General features: G+C 38.3%; 1 protein-coding gene and 1 pseudogene across 4 annotated transcripts in view; both read left to right on the top strand.

Annotated features, from left to right (window-relative positions):
- The window catches only part of LOC143227864 (neprilysin-1-like), a 75,243-nt gene that overhangs the window by 19,310 nt on the left and 35,051 nt on the right, over nucleotides 1-20,882 (top strand). For 3 of the 4 annotated variants that reach the window (XM_076459215.1, XM_076459213.1, XM_076459214.1), the window contains exon 2: nucleotides 17,120-17,619. In XM_076459215.1, the coding sequence (XP_076315330.1) occupies nucleotides 17,190-17,619 (430 nt within the window). In that variant the 5' untranslated portion in view covers nucleotides 17,120-17,189. The remainder of the gene's footprint in view (nucleotides 1-17,119; nucleotides 17,620-20,882) is intronic. The other variant, XM_076459216.1, reaches the window with a different exon arrangement.
- Nucleotides 18,580-18,699, top strand: LOC143231245 (5S ribosomal RNA; annotated as a pseudogene).

Below are 20,882 nucleotides of genomic sequence, written 5' to 3'. Positions count from 1 at the left end.
TATTATTTTCATTGCCAGCAAGTTAGAGTTCTGCACTTTAGAGCTAGTGATTCTGGTTCGAATCCGTGCGATATTACAAAATATTTCCTGCGTTTTACGTAGTGGAAGATAATCCATCTCTTCACGTAGATGGTATTTGGTAGTGCATATTAGGAACAGCAGTAAAGATCCTTATTATCTCTGCCATAAATACTAGTTTTATAATACCTTAAGAAAATATGAATTTTTACAGAAAACAGTCAGTAGGCTTGATTTATTCAATACACGTATGACACAAAAACAGAAGTTTCCAAACAACAGAGAAAAACTTAGGAAATAATGATACATTACTTCACTTTATGGCCCGGCATAGCCAGGTGGTTAAGGCACTCGACTCCTAATCTGAGGGTCGTGGGTTCGAATCACCGTCTCACTAGACGTGCTCGCCCATTCAGCCGTGGGGGCGTTATAATGTTACGGTCAATCCCACTATTCGTTGGTAAAAGAGTAGCTCAAGAGTTGGTGGTGGGTGATGATGACTTGCTGCCATCCCTCCAGTCTTACACTGCTAAGTTAGGGATGGCTAGCGCAGATAGCCCTCGTGTAGCTTTGCGCGAAATTCAAAACAAACCAAACAAAACCCATCTCATCGGGGGTTTGTACTGTACGTAGAGAATTAGTGTTTTCACTCTGAGAATTAACTTTGGTTATTTCTTTGCACTGAGTGTTTATTGATAGCTTCAAAGCTACACAACGGACTATCTGTATTGTTTCTATCGTGGGTACGAGCCTCGAAATCTTGGATAACTCTGAGCTATCGGGAGAATATACAGTGTTTAAACGAACAGGCCAAAACGTAAAATTACTAAACGTAAAAGAGTAAGTAGACTCTTCCGAACCCCATCCGCCCGCAAGTGACATGAAAACAAATTGATGGTTTAAAAACAGCGCCATCTGTGTAAATTTCCCCCGCTGGTAAAGCGGTAAGTCTACGAATTTACAACCCTGAAATCAGGTGCTCGATTCTCCTTGGTAGACTCAGCAGATAGCCCGATGTGATTTTGCTTTATTTACGCATTCTGTGTAAATAATTTTTATTTTGTTTTGGTGATCTAAATTTGTTATTTACGGTTCTTTGTATCGTATGGCTCATTCAGCTTTATATTTGTGTTTAAATGACTTGGAACGTTGTCTGTTATTCTATAAAGCAAAAAAGAACCAACAAATAATAATTCAAAAGCGTCGTGATTTTTGTAATTAAAACATAGTTAAAGTTGCTAATGGATTTTTGTTTTAATAATTCTTTTGAGTAGCAGGTACGTTTTATTATTTATTACAACATAAGCTCTTTAACACAGTGCATTTTTTAACAAAAGCGTATTCATCGTATTTCCAGTTAGTCATTCAAATTAAAAGCAGCATTACCTTGTTGTGCTCGCTTCTATAGTCAATGTTAATTTGTTCTTTTTAAATTTTGTGCGTCATATTTTAAAATTAGAATTACGTGCTGTTATATTTTAAATTGTTCTAAAATAATTAGATGACAATGGCAGTCAAGTGTGGCACAATGGTTAGCGTTCTGGTCTGTGGTCCAAGGCTCGAATCTGCGACACACCGTTGAACATGCTTCACACTTTTATCTGTTGGTGTGTTATAAAAGTAACAGGTAAATATCCCGCTATTGGTTTAAGACTATCCGTGCACATACACTGGATGATATTAATTGGTAGTCCTTCGTCTTGTTTCAACAGTTTAAAATTAAGGATGGTTGAACCTCATTCGAGGTGAGAATGACCTGAACATTCAGACCATATGTTGCATACGGTGCCAGTCAGGTTGAAAATACCAAATGTTTTAAAATGATGTAACGACAAAGTGTTAATTTTCCCTAACAATTACCATTTAAAAAGCTTTAACGTTCTATGCGAGTTAAAACTTTGATACGTTTCTTAACCTTAAGGCATCTATCGTATCAATATACTTCTTCAATGTCAAAAAATTTCTATCTGCTTTTAACGTTTTTGACTACAAAGAAATAAAGAAATTTATTCCTTCGCGATAAGTTTAGGCCCGGCATTTTAGGTAGTTGGGGTCGTGGATTCGAATTCCGATACGTTCTCACCATTTCAGCTCTGAGGGCATTATAATGTGACGGTCAATCCCACTGTTCATTGGTAAAAAAGTAGCCCAAGAGTTGGCGGTGGGTGGTAATGACTAGTCTTACACTGCTAAATTAGGAACGGCTAGCGCAGATAGCGCTTATGTAGCTTTGCGTGAAATTCAAAACAAAGATGGTAAGTTTAATCCCATTGCTGATAAACTTTGTAAGTTACAAAGCTCATTGGGCCTGGCATGGCCTAGCGCGTTAAGGCGTGCGCTTCGTAATCTGAGGGTCGCGGGTTCGCGCCAGAGTCGCGCCAAACATGCTCGCCCTCCCAGCCGTGGTGGCGTTATAATGTTACGGTCAATCCAACTATTCGTTGTTAAAAAGAGTAGCCCAAGAGTTGGCGGTGGGTGGTGATGACTAGCTGCCTTCCCTCTAGTCTTACACTGCTAAATTAGGGACGGCTAGCACAGATAGCCCTCGAGTAGCTTTGTGCGAAATTCCAAAAACCAACCAACCAACCAACCAACCAACAAAGCTCATAAGCGATAGTGTTTGGAAACTTTATATATACAGATATGTACACTAGCAGTTAATGTTGTCTAACACTATTTGTTTCTCAAAGTTTGTATATAAATCGAAGTGTATTATTCATTATGAGTTGCTTTATATTTTCGTTAGCGGCGTATACACGATCTTACGTCACAAACTTCTTTGGATGGTTTTTCTGGGGTGGACAGTGTAGCTTTTCACTGACGAAACAATAACTTTTTGTTCAATATTTTGAAACTGTTAAGCAGTACTGTTCATCTTTACACGTATTTAATGTCATTTTATACCTTGCGTTTAAAAGTTTATTTTATTGTGGTTTTTAAAGCCGCGTACAAGTAATAAATAAGTTGTTGTTTGTTGTTATTTTGAATTAAGCACAAAGCTACACAAAGGGCTATCTGTGCTCTGCCCACCACTGGTATCGAAACCCGGTGTTTAGCGTTGTAAGTCCGCAGACATACCGCTGAGCCACTGGGGGGTAATAAATAAGTAATTCATAAATTGTCAGTTTCAATATTAATTGGGTATACACATATACCAGATACCAGTGGTACTGAGGAATTCGTCTCTATTGCTTTATTTTGAATCTGTTATCTCAATCTGCCTTTTCTCTTTCCCTAACGGCTGGCTTTACAAAGTTATTCAACCACACACACACGCAAAAAGACGTCATGAAACTCCAGTTAGTTGAATTTCGCGCAAAGCTACGCGAGAGCTATCTGCTCTAGCCGTCCCTAATACAGAGGGAAGGCAGCTAGTCATCACCACCCACCGCCAACTCTTGGGCTACTCTTTTACCAACGAATAGTGGGATTGATCGTAACATTATAACGCCCCCACGGTTGAAAGGGCAAGCATGTTTGGTGCGACGATGGTTCGAATCCGCGACCCTCAGATTATGATCGAACGCCTTAACCCACCTGGCCATGCCGGGGCCCTGCAGTACACATAATTCAAACTGTATAAAGCTACGAAACGTGTATTTAAAACTGAAATTAACTGCTTGAAGTATGAGACTATGTACACTTATATCACTACTGTTAGTCGTAATTTGTTTTGACTTCCTTCAGTCGCATTGTGCTTCATAAGACAGCCCTTGTCAACATATTCCTCTTCCTGAAAGCAGCTGAAGGAGAGCAGCGAGGTCCGCATGCTTTAAAAGTTTTCCAAACATATCATTTTTAATAAACAACGTGGTGTATTTATTATCTCATTAAAATACTGTTTTGTTTTGGTGGAGTGTCAAATTAATGTTCTTACGTAATGTTCTTATGTAAGGGAAGCAGTTATTTATCATTGATACTGTCTTATATTAACCAGGACCGTTATTAATGTCGTATCGATACTGTCTTATATTAACCAAGACCGTTATTAATGTCGTATCGATGCTGTCTTATATTAACCAAGACCGTTATTAATGTCGTATCGATACTGTCTTATATTAACCAAGACCGTTATTAATGTCGTATCGATGCTGTCTTATATTAACCAAGACCGTTATTAATGTCGTATCGATACTGTCTTATATTAACCAAGACCGTTATTAATGTCGTATCGATACTGTCTTATATTAACCATGACCGTTATTAATGTCGTATCGATACTGTCTTATATTAACCAAGACCGTGATTAATGTCGTATCGATACTGTCTTATATTAACCAAGACCGTTATTAATGTCGTATCGATACTGTCTTATATTAACCAGGACCGTTATTAATGTCGTATCGATACTGTCTTATATTAACCAAGACCGTTATTAATGTCGTATCGATACTGTCTTATATTAACCAGGACCGTTATTAATGTCGTGTCGATACTGTCTTATATTAACCAGGACCGTTATTAATGTCGTTCTTTTAATGTAGATTTTTCATTGTAGCAGAGTTTTGAGAACTCTTTCTAACACTCAAATATTACAGTTCATTGTTGTTGTTTATTTTATTTTCTGAAGATGTTGTTAGATGGCACTACTTAAACTTGTGAAAGCGGACACCATTATATCTTATCTGACGATACACCTGCACTAACAAATGGTTTTATGAGCGAGCTTAGTTTAAAGGTCTAAAGTCACTGTGATTGAAGCTTAACTAATAGAGATAGTAATAAAAAGCTTTGCTCCTAAAACTTTAAATGCTGTTTGATTTGCAGAGATATCCGGTTAGGCTTAAGAGCCCATACAGAGTTTGTGTTAATAACGCTTTCATTAGAACGAGTTGTTTAACAACGTATATAGAGGGTTAAACACTTTCCCTGATTATAGAAATATGTCAACACACTCTGTAAATCAGTCAAGGCAACAGTTTGTTTAAGTATTCTTTACTTAATAGCTGTCAATAACAAACAACTTTCTGTGAAATTAGGCTGCGAAAGTACACACACGTATATTTACCTAGAACGTTGAATAAGTTTATATCACTATTGAATACGTAAGCCAACTTTAGAAATACAGTTTCATAAGAGATTATTGTAGAAGTTTTTATAGGTTTTGACTGAACACTGAAATTACTATTTTATTTTCTGTGCGTTTTCCTCGTACCGATAATTCTGTTTGTTTGTTTGTTTTTAACTTTCGCGCAAAGCTACACGATAGCTAACTGCGCTAGCCGTCCCTTATTTAACAGTTTAATATTAGAGGGAAGGCAGCTAGTCATCACCACCTGCCAACTCTTGGGCTACTCTTTTACAAAAAAAAAAAGTGGAATTGACCGTGACATAATAACGTCCCCACAGCTGAAAGGACAAACACGTTTAGTGCGACGGGGATTCGAACCCGCGACCCTCAGTTGACGAGTCGAACGCTTTAACCCACCTGGCCATGTCGGGCCTCCCGATAGTTCTCGCTTAGATCAAAATATCAAAACATAAATATCACGTGTCTTACTTGTTACTTTTAAATATTATAACCAATACATCCTGTTTGTTTGTATTACCATAATGATACACAGTGAGCTATCGAGGTTATTTCCACCGTGGGGAATCGAATTCCGGATTTTAGCGCTGTAAGTCCATAAGTTTACCGATATACTCGACAGGAAATGGGGACTATTATTAGGTCACTAGGCTTTCTCTGTTATGTTTTATTTAAAGATTATCTGTAAATATTCCAGTAGTGTTTTTTATCTTTATAGTTAAGCCCAAAACTAAACTATGGACTGTCTGTGCTGCGTCCATCTTAAAGACACAAGGACATGTTTAAGGAAATGCCATTTTCTACTCTGTCAGTTTCACCTTAAAACACAAATACATTTCTAATGGAATATCATTTTCTACACTGTCAGTTTTACCTTAAAGATACAGAGAAGTCTCTGATTGAATATCATTTTTTAAACTTCCGCTTTCTAGTGTTCTTTCTTTTAAAATCGGTGTTTAAGTTAACTGTTTTTAGTTTTATTTAACTTTCCTAAAATCATGGTTTTTATTTTTAATTTAATGTAAATACCTTACAATCGGTGTTTTTCGGAGTTCTCGCCTTTAATACCATAATAAGTGTGTTAATATACCGTATATTTTCTGCACGGTGATATCCCTTATTGGAATAATAACACGTACAAACGTTGCAAAGAGTGATAACAAAAAATAAAGACGTCAAACAATGCACTATCTGTAATGTGCCAGCTACATATATCTAAACCAGTTTTTTAGCCTCCATGCACACTACTCAGCCTATGGGAAAAGAGAGATTTAGAAAACTTCGTTTGGTTTTTGAATTTTGCGCAAAGCTAAATAGGGCTATCTGCGCGGGCCATCCCTAATTAAGTAGTGTAAGACCAGAGGGAAGGTAGCTAGTCATTACCACCGACCGCCAACTCTTGAGCTTTCAACAACGAATAGTGAGATTGACCGTCACATTATTACATCCCCACGGCTGAAAGGGCGAGCAGATTAGGTATGGTGGGGACTCAAACCCGCGACCCTCAGATTACGAGTCGAGCGCCATAGCCACATGGCTGTGTGGGGCCGTGATTTGGAAAAAGAGGAAAGAGATTGGTTCACTTCTATAGAGTATTATTTACGAAAAACAAGTAAGTTAACGAGAAATGTAGGCTTAACTGTAAAGAGTTTTACGCCATGGAGAGTGTGTGAACAAAATTTACATTTATTTTATCCATATTTGTGATCGGTGCCTCCTAGTGCCAACAATGGAAAGTCTGTGGAATTATAACGCTAGAAACCATTGTGTAACTTTGTGCTCAAATACAAAACAAAGTGACCGACTGTGACAATTTTTCTGTGATTTGAATTGGGGAAGATTTTGGTGATTTGTGACCTATTGCCCCAATTTTCTCCACTTTTGGGTCATCGTCCTTTTTCCTTTGCAAGCGTTTAAGATAGACGACCTGAAAATGAGTTTTATGATACCTTTTCAGAGTGGCCCACTATGGTCAAGCGTGTTAAGAAGTGTGACTTGTAATCTGAGGGTCGCGGGTTCGCATCCCCACCACACCTAACATGCTCGCCCTTTCAGTCGTGGGGGCGTTATAATGTTACGGTCAATCCCACTATTCGTTGGTAAAAAGTAGACCAAGAGTAGGCGGTGAGTGGTGATGACTAGCTGCCTTCCCTCTCGTCTTACACTACTAAATTAGGGACGGCTAGCACAGATAGCCCTCGAGTAGCTTTGTGCGAAATTCAAAACAAACAAACCAAACTCTCCAGAGTTTTTCGCGATTGTTTATCTCAAGTAATTGAACAACAGAGTGCGCTTCAAATGTTTGGGAGATAAAAACGTCGACATACTATTAAGAAGGTTAACCCGTTATCGATGCTTGTGTTATGCAAGTGCGAACAACCTTAAAAGAACGCAGCGAATACATTGTGAAGTGACTTGGTACTGATAATAATGTCGGTGAATGAGAGAAAGTTGGTGGAGAAGAAATGAGGTTATAATACTTTACATAAACTTATATCTCTGGCTGAATTTTACGCCAATTGGGTCTGTGTTTGCTCACCATCTACAGAACTTGTAGATGTCTCTGAGACCAGTATTGGTTTCGGTTGAAGAACAGTCGGAAATATTCGTAGTACCTATTTTTATATATATTTTGTGTGGGATTTAACAGAAAAGATATTGGCTTGTTTGTTTTTGAATTTCGCACAAAGCAACTCGAGGGCTATCTGTGCTAGCCGTCCCTAATTTGCAGTGTAAGACTAGAGGGAAGGCAGCTAGTAATCACCAGCCACCGCCAACTCTTGGGCTACTCTTTTACCAACGAATAGTGGGATTGACCGTCACATTATAACGCCCCCACGGCTGGGAGGGCGAGCATGTTTGGCCCGATTCGGGCGCGAACCCGCGACCCTCAGATTACGAAGCGCACGCCTTAACGCGCTAGGCCATGCCAGGCCAAACTTTTGTTACATTAATTTTAAAAATCGTATTTCGGTTTGTTTAGCTGTTATAAACGTCAGTTGTTGTATTTTTAAAACAAGCTACCAAAAATGGGAGAATATTCATATGCTCGTACGATTGTTAAACAGAATTATATGGCTGTGTTTTAAATCTAGAAGTTATCTTTCAGAATTTTGTATTGTTGTTTAGCCGGAAGGGAGTTTAATATAACGTGATGGTCGTGGCTTGCTGACTAGAACTGTTTAAGTTATTTATAACAAACTTTGTTAATCAGTTAATGATTAATCAAAGCATGATTTATTCAACTCAGATATATCGTAGCCAACAAATTATACAGTTGGCTCAGTGCTGTGAATGCTGAGTTTTTGTTCCGACACAGAAATAAAGATATTAGAAAATTAGCACGTAAGTGGAACTTCTGTTACGCGTGGTTTATTTGTGAAGTTTAGCTAATCATCGAACGTCCGTTACAACGTGCATCTAAAAATTCAATTTAGAGTATTTTTGTTACAACTAATTGGGATAAACTTTCCGTTACCCTTGCTAACGAGTGAGTTCAAAGAAACCGCTCAACAATATAAACTATTTTAACGTTTATTTCAGGAGTGGATTTATTTTGGTAAAAATAAAGTTGAATCCGTTTGTTTGTTTGTTTTTTGAATTTCGCACAAAGCTACTCGAGGGCTACCTGTGCTAGCCGTCCCTAATTTAGCAGTGTAAGACTAGAGGGAAGGCAGCTAGTCATCACCACCCACCGCCAACTCTTGGGCTACTCTTTTACCAACGAATAGTGGGATTGACCGTCACATTATAACGCCCCCATGGCTGAAAGGGCGAGCATGTTTGGCGCGACCCTCGGATTACGAATCGCACGCCTTAACACGCTTGGCCATGCCGGGCCGAAAGTTGAATCCAGACTCAACTTTAAGATGACGACACGTATTTGAAACAAGATTGAAAACTTGATGAAACAGTGAAGAGAAAAGCAAGGAAGAGAAGAAATGAAAATGAAAGATAAAAAAAAAATATAAGAAAAGATTTAAAAGTACGAGATATAAGAATTACGTAAAAATAATGAACAAAAATTAATTTATATTTGATTTGAATTTCGCACAAAACATGGCGGTGGGTGGACAGCTAACGCTGATAACCCTGATAACGCTAATAGGACTAAAGGGAAGGTAGCTAGCTAGTCAACACCACCCACCGCTAACTCTTGGGTTACTCTTTTACTGAAGAATAGCGGGATAGAACATATAACGCCCCCATGGCTGAAAGGGCGAATGCCTTAATCACCTGGCCATGCCGGGCCTTGAAAATTAATTTAAACGAAGATAAGATGAAGGCAGCTGTAAGAAATGTACAGAAGGATTAAAATAAAAGAATCGAAAGTTCGTAAGGCTTACACGTTATAACAACAAAATCGGAGAAGTACACACATCAATGCCAGAATAAAACATCCGGAAAATGAAATTGAAAACGCAAGGATCAAACCAGCCACATACACCTTTTGGTGGTAAGTGGTGATGACTAGCTGCTTTCCTTGTAGCTTTACGCTGCTAAATGAGGGACGGCTAGCGATTATAGCTCTCGTGTAGAATTGCGCGAAATAAAAAAAAACAGTCAACAAACAAGAGTGCAATAAGTAGTCCTATATTTCGTCACCAAAAGACACTCGCCCTTTAAGCCGAAGCAATGTTATAATGTGACGGCCAATTTCACAAAGCCAACGGATTCAAATCTCATCACTTAAGTATCATTGCGCAAAAGGCCTGAAGAAAAACAACCAATAACTGTGTAACAGTTGAAAAGCGCTGTAGTTTGTGTTCTAAAGAAATACGATTTGAAAATTAGCCGTAATTGGTTGTTATATGAAGGAAAATATCTGAAAATCAGCCGTAATTGATGTTATATGAAGAAATAATATATAAAAAATAGCTGAAATTGCTGTTAAATGAAGGGAAAATATGCGAAAATTAGCTGTAATTGCTGTTAAGTGAAGGGAAAATATCTGAACATTAGCTATAATTGGTGTTATATGAAGAAATAATATATGCAAATTAGCTTTTAATGCTGTTAAATGAAGGGAAAATATCTGGAAATAAGCTGTAATTGGTGTTAAATGAAGGGAAAATATCTGAAAATTAGCTGTAATTGGTGTTATATGAAGAAATAATATCTGAAAATTAGCTGTAATTGGTGTTATATGAAGAAATAATACATGAAAATTAGCTGTAATTGGTGTTATATGAAGAAATAATACATGAAAATTAGCTGTAATTGGTGTTATACGAAGAAATAATATCTGGAAATAAGCCGTAATCCATTCAGTTAAATATAAATTAATCTCATGTTCATTTTGAAAAGTACCATAAAAATTCAAATTTTTGCAACAGTTAGAAGCTTCTTAAAATTAGTTTTCTGATGTTGTCATTAAAAAGTAATGTAGTCTGAAGACACACAGATCAATACAGACGTGCAGGTATCGCATAGTTTTGTTCGTTTGGAGCACATGGTCTCGACAGTTGATGTATAGTCTAACAAAACATTATGACATTAAAAATAAAATAAGGGTTATTTATGCACATAAAGTGGCTATTACCTGGATGAATAAAATCGATCTTTCCTGAATTATTTAAAATCAACAACATATATATATATATACTCTTAGGTCAAAACGTCCACTGCACAAAGAATCTGCTTCTAATATGACTTTTGTCCGCTCTAATTTTGTTCTTTGAAATGAATGGTACCTCTGTATGAAATTACGTGATTATCCTAAGCTTTATTTGCAATGGTGGTTTTACGTACGCGATTTGTAAGAGAAAAATTACAGAAAACAAACCACAGAAGGCTCTCGTTCATTATAATGTGAACCCGTCTTTGTTTTTGTCTGTGTGTGAAAAAATATTGTTTTACACACTTATTGAGTACTAAATTAAATTCGCTCATGGGATTTTCATCATCATCACTGTATGTCGTCTGCTCGAGCAGGTTGACTGTTATGGAGCGCCATTGTTTTCTTATTTTAGCTATTTTAACGCAGTTACTACAGAAAGCCAGGGATGGCCAAGTGGTTGGGGTCGCGGGTTCGAATCCCCATTACACCAAACATGCTCGTCCTTTCAGCCGTGTGGATGTTATAATGTAACAGTCAGTCCTCCTATGCGTTGGTAAAAGAGTAGCCCAAGAGTTGGCGGTGGGTGATGACGACTTGCTTCTTCCCCTATAGTCTTACACTGCAAAATTAGGGACGGTTAGCGAAGATAGTCCTCATGTAGCTTTGCGCGAAATTCAAATCAAACCCAATTACTACATGATGTTTTTATCCAATCTTTGATGTTACCCATCCCCATATTTCTCGATCTGCCTCTTCACCTTTTACCATTCATATTTCCTTCTAGCAACACTTTTTTGTTTTCCATTTCTTTTAATTATATTTCCAAAGTACTTGTGGCACAGTGGTATGTCAGCGGACTTACACACTAAAAATACGGGTTTCGATACCCATGGTGGGCAGAGCACAGATAGCCCATTGTGTAGCTTTGTGCTAAACAAACTAACAGTTTCCAAAGTACTTACAAGTTCGTTTTCTTGATGAGTGAAAATATCATTCTTTCAGTTTTTAACTTTTTTAATACTTGTCTACTTGTTTTGTGTTTTATATTTAAACGGCTGGTATGGATAGCGATAGCACCATGTAGAAGAGCGAACAACTTTTCGACCTTCTTCAGTCTTCGTCAGGTTCACAAAGAAAGAAAGGGTTACTGACCGGTAGCTGACCACATATTTGAAGGCGGTTGTGTAATTGTGTGTAGGAATGTAGAGGGCGTGCTTAGATGTTGGGTATATTTATTAATATAGGTATAAAGGTGTTCCTTTATATTGGTTTATTTTGGGCTTGAGTTGTTGTATAAGTAAGGCTTCTTTAATTTTACGTTTGTTTCTTTATTTAGTATTTGAGTGTTTTCTATGGTTATGTGGTGTTTATTTGATATGCACTGTTTAAAAACGTGTGAAGGTGACTTTTTTGTGTTCTTTGAATCTGGTTTCCATTTTTCTACTTGTTTCTCCAATATAGAGGTCGTGGCAGTCATCACATTGTGTTCTGGCCAGGAGATTTTCAGTGTTTTCCTCATAGGTCTAACTTGAAATGTGTCCATCTCTCTTTCAATCGTTTTATGTGTTGTCCACGTTTGAACACCACGTAGTAGGGTTGACCACATATACCATTTGACATCCGAGTTTGCGCAGAATCAAAATTTTGTGTTTGAAAACAACTGAAGATATCCTCGGCTTATTGCTGAACATTTATATTTTACTTATTTGTCGATATAATAATTAAAAAGTTATATATAGGCACGAAATGTTAGATTTTAACAATGAAATGTTAAATGTTATGGAAAACAATAACTTATTACATTCTCTTGGAGACTTTGTAAGTTTTACACTATTATATTGTTGAGAACAAAGCTACACAATAGACTTATCTGTGCTATTTCCACCAGCGGTATCGAAACCCGGTTTCTAGCATTGTAAGTCTGCAGACATACCTCTGCGCTACTAGGTGGCAGTATTTTATTAATTAACAGAATTTCACGCTTTGTTTGTTTGTTTGTAATAAAGTACAAAGCTACACAATGGGCTATCTGTGCTGTATTCACCACGGGTATCGAAACCCAGTTTCTAGCAGACCGCAGACATACCACTGTGCCACTGGGGGGCTAGAATTTCACAGAAGGTCCATCAGTAACTAATTATAGCAATACAATAAATTTGTAATATAATAATTAATTTTCTTCATATTTAATGGTATAATTTTGAGGGCTCTGATAGCATTTATTTTTTAACGTACAACACCGGCGTGACTTAATGATTTACGAACTGGTCTGCGTATCGAAAGGTCAAAGACCCAAGTCCAAATGCTGCCAAATTCGCCCAGCAATGCTAGTAGTGGACGCATTATAAAAGGGAGTCAATCTCTGACAAAAATCTTTCTAACGGCGGGTGCTGCTAGTTGGTTACCTTCCTTCTGATCAGTAGCTCAAAATTAGAAACGATTATTCCTATGTCCTTGAAGCCTCGTATCTGACCGTTTAGCCTCTGAACGAGTACTGTGCTCTTCAGGTTGAAACTACCAATACCAGTAATATGAGTTTGACATTATACATCTTAAAGAAATGTTGAAAGTTAATGTACAATTATCCAATTAACATTATCCTGTTTGATGGAATTCCTGCTGATGTTCCTATCAGTAAATATTTTATCAACTACAAGAGAAATTATGGAAAATTAAGGATAAACAGTTAAGCAGTGTAATCTTACTCCTTGTGGAATACAATTACACTGGAAGTAAAATTTGAATATCAGAATAAAAATTCTCAATAAAAAAGTAAACACGTAATGAATTTCGATTTAACGATCATAAAAATGTTACAATAAAAAGATTATAAAATTCCCCTAGTGTAAAGTTAATGAACCAAAATGGTTTACAACGTGTATAAACATTAGAGCTTTAAGAACAATGGATGATCTGGTGGTGAATGGTATATATAAACAAACAAGTCGTTTTTTATTTTTTAACTCTTCGGGTCTTATATATTAATTATATCTTCTTTTCATCTGACTTTTTTATTATTTTATAATAATATTTGGTTTAAGATACAGAGATTAAGGCACTCGACTCTTAATCCGAGGGTTGCGGATCCGAATTTCCTTTGCACCAAACTGCTCGTCTTTTCAGCCGGAGAGGGGGGCGCTATAATGTGACGGTCAACCCCACTATTCGTTGGTAAGAGACTAGTTCAATAGTTGGCGGTGGATGGCGACGACTAGCTGCCTTCCCTCTAGTCTTAAACTGTCAAATTAGGTACGGCTAGCGCAGATAGACCTCGTGTAGCTTTTCAAACTAAACCAAACTAAGACACGGAAACCGAATCTTTGAACAACATTTGGTTTAAGATACGATTTGTTTGGTTTGGTTTGAATTTCGCACAAAGCTACACGAAAGCTATCTATGCTAGTGAAAGACAAGAGGGAAGGCGGCCAGTCATAACCACCCATTGCCAACTATTGGGCTATTATTTTACAAATGAATAGTGGGATTATAACGCCCCCACGGCTGAAAGGGCGAGCACGTTTGAAAGGCCGACCGAGAGCCAGCACGAGCGCTGAGGCAGACATCTTCGTCGAGTTCTCTTTCTTTCTTCTTGTAAACACTTTAAAAACTTATTTACAAAAATATCCTAAACTAAGACAGAAACTAGCTGATAAACAAGGAAGTTGGAAACTTGCATTTCTTTCTGAACATAAAGAATTATTTTCGTTTTCATGACATGAAAGTATCCAAACAACAATACAGCTGTAGATTATTTCAAAATTTTTACTCCACGTTACTTTGATTTTAAAATATATTTATGACTTTATCGTGAAAGAGAACTTGGTTTTGGTGCGAAATGTTTGTTTGAAACTCAAAATATTATTTTACATAAAAGCGATATAAATAAAAGAATGGTAGCTTCCCTGACAAAACCAACTAGTAGCATTTCGTATTCTTTTCATGATCAGTAGCTTCTAAGAAACCGCAAAAACTTCCAAGGTAAGACTCGTCAGATGTCGCTAACGTCTGCTTGCTCATATTCTCCAACAATACTTCCTAATCTCGAAACTCACAGTCGAGAAACCGACGACATAAAAACAACAATAATATATATATATAATTACTGATATATATGTATGTGTGTGTAAGTTTATATGTATATGTAATCCATGCTTTTCATAAGTTTCCTATATAACTAATTCACTGCGTCACGTCTGGGAACTGTTTGTCAAACGTCTTTAATCGCTTAACTTTGTTGATAACAAGTGACACATCGATTTTCCTTGACAAATAGAGAGTGAGATAAAGATATTGTGAGAGTTTCATGATAAATCTGTCGGGTTGTCACCTGCAGCTAAACTGTAATTATAGACTGATGCCATTTCGTATTAAAGTTTCTGTATCACTCTCAACTTTAAAATCGCTTGAGGGTTTAATTATATGATGTGAATTGTATATATATTCTATTAATATTCGGGTTCTTGCATGTCTCGTTTGATGTTACTAATGCAGTAGAAATCTTCGTATATATCAGAAAATCGAATAATGTCATTATACGACATGAATAGAGTTGAGAAGACCTTTTTGTTTGTTTTGGTTTTTGAATTTCGCGCAAAACTACACGAGGGCTATCTGCGCTAGCCGTCCCTAATTCAGTAGTGTAAGACTAGAGGGAAGGCAGCTAGTTATCACCACCCACCGCCAACTCTTGGGCTACTCTTTTACCAACGAATTGTGGGATTGACCGTCACATTATAACGCCCCCACGGCTGAAAAGGCGAACGTGTTTGGTGCGATGAGGATTCGAACCCGCGACCCTCAGATTACGAGTCGAACGCCTTGACCCATTTGGCCATGCCGGGCCCGACCTTTTTGTAATAACGTAGAATTAACATACAAAATCCACTTTTTCTACACTAAGAACGAATAGGACCAATTTCGAAAACATCAGTTGTGTCAATTATGACTTTTTAACACTGTTTTCTAACAATAATAAGTTTAGCTTCGAACTCATTAGGCACTTACACCATATGGCCAAAAGTATGTGTACACCCCTTCTAATTAGTGGGTTCGGCTATTTCAGCCGCACCCAGGTAAACAGCCATTAAATCTCCATAGACAACCATTGACATAGAATGGGTCGTACTGAAGAGCTCAGTGACTTTCAACGTGGCACTGTCATATGATGTCACCTTTCCAACATGTTAATTCGTCAAACTTCTGCTCTGCTAGAGTTTCCCCGGTGAACTGTAAGTGCTTTTATTGTGAAGTGGAAATGTCTAGGAGCAACAACAGCTCAGCCACGAAGCGGTAGGCCACACAAGCTTACAGGACGGGACCGCCGAGTGCTGAAGCGCGTAGCGCGTAACAATTGTCTGTCCAGTTGCAACACTTACTACCGATTTCCAAACTGCCTCTGGAAGCAGCGTCAGTACAAGAACTGTTCTTCGGGAGCTTCATGAAATGAGTTTTGATTTCCATGGCCGAGCAGCCTCACACAAGCCTAAGATCATCATGCGCAGTAGAGTGGTGTAAAGTACACCGTCATTGGACTCCGGAACAGTGGAAACGCGTGCTTTGGAGTGATGAATCACACTTTACTATCTGAAAGTCTGACGAACGAATCTGGATTTGGCAGATGCCAGGAGAACGATACTTGCTTGAATGCTCAGTACCAACTGTAAAGTTGTTTGGAGGAGGAATAATGGTCTGGGGCTGTTTCTCATGGTTTGGTCTAGGCTCTTTAGTTCCAGTAAAGGGAAACCTTAATGCTACGGCGTACAATGACATTCTAGAGAATTGTGTGCTTCCAACTTTGTGGCAACAGTTTGTGGAAGGCCCTTTTTTGTTTCAGCATGGTAATGCTCCCATGCACAAAGCGAGGTCGGTAAAGACATGGTTTGCCGAGGTTGGTGTGGAAGAACATGACTGGCCTGCACAGAGCCCTGACCTCAACCCCATCGAACACCTTTGGGGTGAGTTGGAATGCCAACTACGAGCCAGGCCTTCTCGCCCGACACCAGTGCCCGACCTCACTAATGCAGCCATGTTTCAAAATCTAGTGAAAAGCTCTCCCAGAAGAGTGAAGGCTGTTATAGCAGCAAAGGGAGGACCAGCACCATATTAATATCCACGGTTTTGGAATGAGATGTTCAACAAGCACGTATGAATGTGACAGTCGGGTGTCCACATGCTTTTGACTATGTAGTGTATGCTGACTAGGTAGGTAAGTAGATACACTTAATGGAACTAAATGATTTTAGTCGGAGATGGTAAGAACTAACCTTATTGTTTGTCTATTTGTTATCAAGCACAAAGCTACACATATGGTTATCTATGTTCTGCCCACTGCGAGTATCGAAACACTGTCTCACTGGGGGGGGGGAATCACTGAGAACGAACCCGGTATGTTTGAAAGAAAACGCTGAAATATATGTACCGAAATGTTTAGGCTTAAAATTGAGTGTTAATCTGTATATAGTTCCCAATCAAGCCTGTAATTTCATTGTGATAATATTGTTCGTGTTTTGCAGAGAGAGACCGATTTATGGTATAAAAGAAGTTTACTTCAACAGCATATCGAACAATACAGACAGGAAACAAATGCCTCCACCAGCTTTCAGTCCACCGCAACAAAACGAGGAACCATCCAGTCATCCTTCTCCACCACAATCTGACGACGAGCTTCTAGCAAACGGAAATACCAGCCGGACAGTAAAGCGGACCTCTCCCAGCAAGACAGTGGACCTGTCGCCAATATTGCAACGTCAAGGAACTGGAGTTGTTTCGGGCACCGTGTCTCGTCCAAACTGGGAAAAACAGAAGTTGAACATCACCGAGAATCCTATGAATTCAGATGATTCAGAAAAGGCTCTCCGAATGGACATGGGTACCATCAGTGTCCAGTTGAACGATCCCACGGTGTTTCGTCGCAGAACACGTCTAGAAAGATACTTACTTTTGACCATAGTTTTTCTTCTAGGGTTATGTACAGTGTTTGTTTACTTAGCGGTCAGTGGACCCAAGATAAAAGGTGAGGTTTTTCATTTATTTCGTTTTTGATATTTTAATCTTTCGTGTTATGTACATAAATCAGACATAAATCAATCATGGCTTGTCATCTGACATACAGCCATAATTTAACCTCCCATAACTTATATATATATATATATATATATATCGTTGTAATTGTTCTGAAGCGGCTCTACACAGCTGGATTCGTGACATCATACTTGAATCTTACCAAGCTGGTACGAAGAAGCTCGTGGAGCGATACAAGAAAAGCATCCTACTTATAATCTCCGCCAATGAAGATGGACAGAGGTTATGTTTTTACCCCTGGGTGTTTGTATGTGTTTCAGCAAGATTTGCTGAAAACAGCTCAGTGAATTCAGACGAAACTTGGTATATATTTGGAATATAACCCAACTTAGAAGTGATTAGTTTTTGGAGGGATCAAAAACGCTGCAAGGTAACAATAAAAATCGCTAACAGAATATGATCAGTGCTAATGATGTACACTCTGATCAGTGCCTCTGGTTTTGTAAGTAATGCCTGGCTGAACAGCGTCCACAATCCCGTTGTTGTGTACGGAATCAATATTCTGTTTTTACATCTCTTGCATTAAAAATGTTATATATTTCGAGTTGCCTTTCGTCTTCACATTTCTATTAGCTCACATAGGATTCTGATTTATTACGGTTTCGATTCCCGGCCGATAGACCATTTTTGCTAAAATCAGGGGTTCGTTGGGCTCAGCAGATAGCCCTATGTGGCTTTGCTATAAGATAAAACACAAGTATTTGAATACGTTTGTTGTAGATTTTCTACAATTATATATTGAAATCACAAAACCGATTGAAGAAGCTAATAAATAAAAGGAAAATAGAATAGTCTGATATTTACAGTATTTGGTCCTCGGTTGTATTCCCGCCTATCACGCGGGAGACCGGGGTTCGATTCCCCAACGGGGAGTATGTGTATTGTTTTAACTGTCATCGTTCATACTCCGTGGAAAAGCGCCGGTTCTCGTCCGATCACCGAACCCGAGCTACGTCGGGCCCGGTTAGTACTTGGGAGGGTGACTACTTGGGAATACCGGGTGATGATGACATTACTGGGGCCAAGCGTGTTAAGGCGTGCGACTCGTAATCTGAGGGTCGCGGGTTCGAATCCCCTTCCCACCAAATCTGCTTGCTCTTTCAGCTGTAGAGGCGTTATAATGTGACGGTCAATCCCATTATTCGTTGATAAAAGAGAAGCCCAAGAGTTGGCGGTGGGTGGTGATGACTAGCTGCCTTCCCTCTAGTCTTACACTGCTAAATTAGGGACGGCTAGCGCAGATAGCTCATGAGTAGCTTTGCGCGAAATTCAAAAACAAACAAACCTTTGTGATGGAATATTTAGAAATTAAAAACGTTATAGTAAAACAGTTTCATAAAACAGTAAGTGCCTTTCGTGCAAACTTTTACAAGTTAACACTAAGTGACAGTTTTTATGGCTTAAAATTATATTTGTATCTGTTTCGAAGTTAAATATTATAGGTGTGGAGTGCACGGCATTCGAATGTTGTTGTTGTTGAGGGATACGGAGACGTCCTGCGAGTTATATAATTTGATAATTTATTTGTTGTTACTATAAGTGTTAATAACTAGCTGGAGTACTACCCGTCATCCCCTGGACAGAAGTTATGTAAATGTTCATGACTAATGAAAGGTTATGAAAAATTGCTTCCCTTAAATGAAACTGCAAAATAAATATGTTCTCCCCACGGTCACAATGAACCTCCATACCAAATTTGGTGGAGATCCATATAAAGGGGGCGAAGTAACCGTAAAAAAATGCTAAAACGCCAATAAAAATTGCAAAACGTAAAATGCACAACTAAAAATACGTATGCACCCCCCCATGAACCTATTGAATCTACATACCAAATTTGGTTAAGATCCAGACAACTAACAAGTGCTATTAAATTTGTATAGATCAGGTAAGTCGCGGATACAGTTTATATTAAAAATTACACTAAGTAACACAAATTTTGTTCCTGGATAGTATGTGTTATTTCTTAATTGCTTATGTTGTAAAAGTACACAAAATGGCCATTATTCTCTTCAAACTTTGCTTTTGTGACTTGGGTAATGAAATTTAGAAATTAACTTATTTTCTGTGTAAAAACGGGCAAATTTGTACATTTTCATTTACATAAGGTCTGAATAAAACAACATATGAATCAAGATTTACATGTATTTATACTAAAGTTATACAAAAATGTTTAGAAGTGAGTAGTTTTTCAAGATTTCTGACTGCAATATAAATCACTTTCATGTATCAGACCCCAAGTATAGTCTCCCATTATGTTTTCGCTGTACGCTTCTAAGTCATAAAACCAAAGTTTGAAGAGAAAAATAGGTCTTCTCCATTTACTTTAGGCATAAGCAATTGGGAAATAACACTTTCTGCCCAGGAACAAGAAAAAGTAAACATTTTGTTACATAGTGTAATGAGAGGAGCTGGTCAGCGATTACCTATGAAGATGTTCAGTTACACTACATAAGATGCTAAAGGTTTTGTTAGTGCAAACTACAATATACACAACAACTCTTAAAAACAACCGAAAAAGACGTAAAACATTTAATGTTACGCAATGGTTGTCATGGTAGAAGAAAGTAAAGACTAGTGATAAAATAAGAAAGAAAACACCAGTTGACAGATACTGATTGTCATAGCAAACAAAAAGAAAGCCATGAGATAGGATAACAAAACAACAGATCAACAGATGTTGTTTGCCACGGTGCAGGTGAGTACGATCAACAGATATTGTTTGCCACGGTGCAGGTGTGTGTGTGTACATGTGTTTTCTTATAGCAAAACCGCATCGGGCTATCTGCTGAGCCCACCGAGAGGAATCGAACCTCTGATTTTAACGTTGTAAATCTATAGACTTACCGCTGTACTAGCGAGGGGGGGGGGCCACGGTAGAGGACAACGCGAGAAAGGATTGGTTTGGTTTGGTTTGGTTTGGATTTCGCGCAAAGCTACGCGAGAGCTATCTGAGCTAGCCTTCTTTAGTTTAGCAGTGTAAGACTAGAGAGAAGGCAGCTAGCCATCACCACCCATCGCCAACTGTTGGGCTACTCTTTTACCGATGAATAGTGGGGGGATTGGCCGTCACATTATAACGCCCCAACGGCTAAAAGGGCGAGTGTATTTGGTGTGACTGCGACTCGAACCCACGAGAAAGGAAGCATTTCAAACCAATATTTACAAACATTAAATTGGTCTTTTTATGTCAAACTC

Source organism: Tachypleus tridentatus, chromosome 10, assembly GCF_004210375.1.
Source record: "Tachypleus tridentatus isolate NWPU-2018 chromosome 10, ASM421037v1, whole genome shotgun sequence".
NCBI lineage: Eukaryota > Metazoa > Arthropoda > Merostomata > Xiphosura > Limulidae > Tachypleus > Tachypleus tridentatus.
The sequence above is the reverse complement of the archived record's forward strand: the minus strand, read 5'-3'. Positions and strand labels throughout refer to the sequence as shown.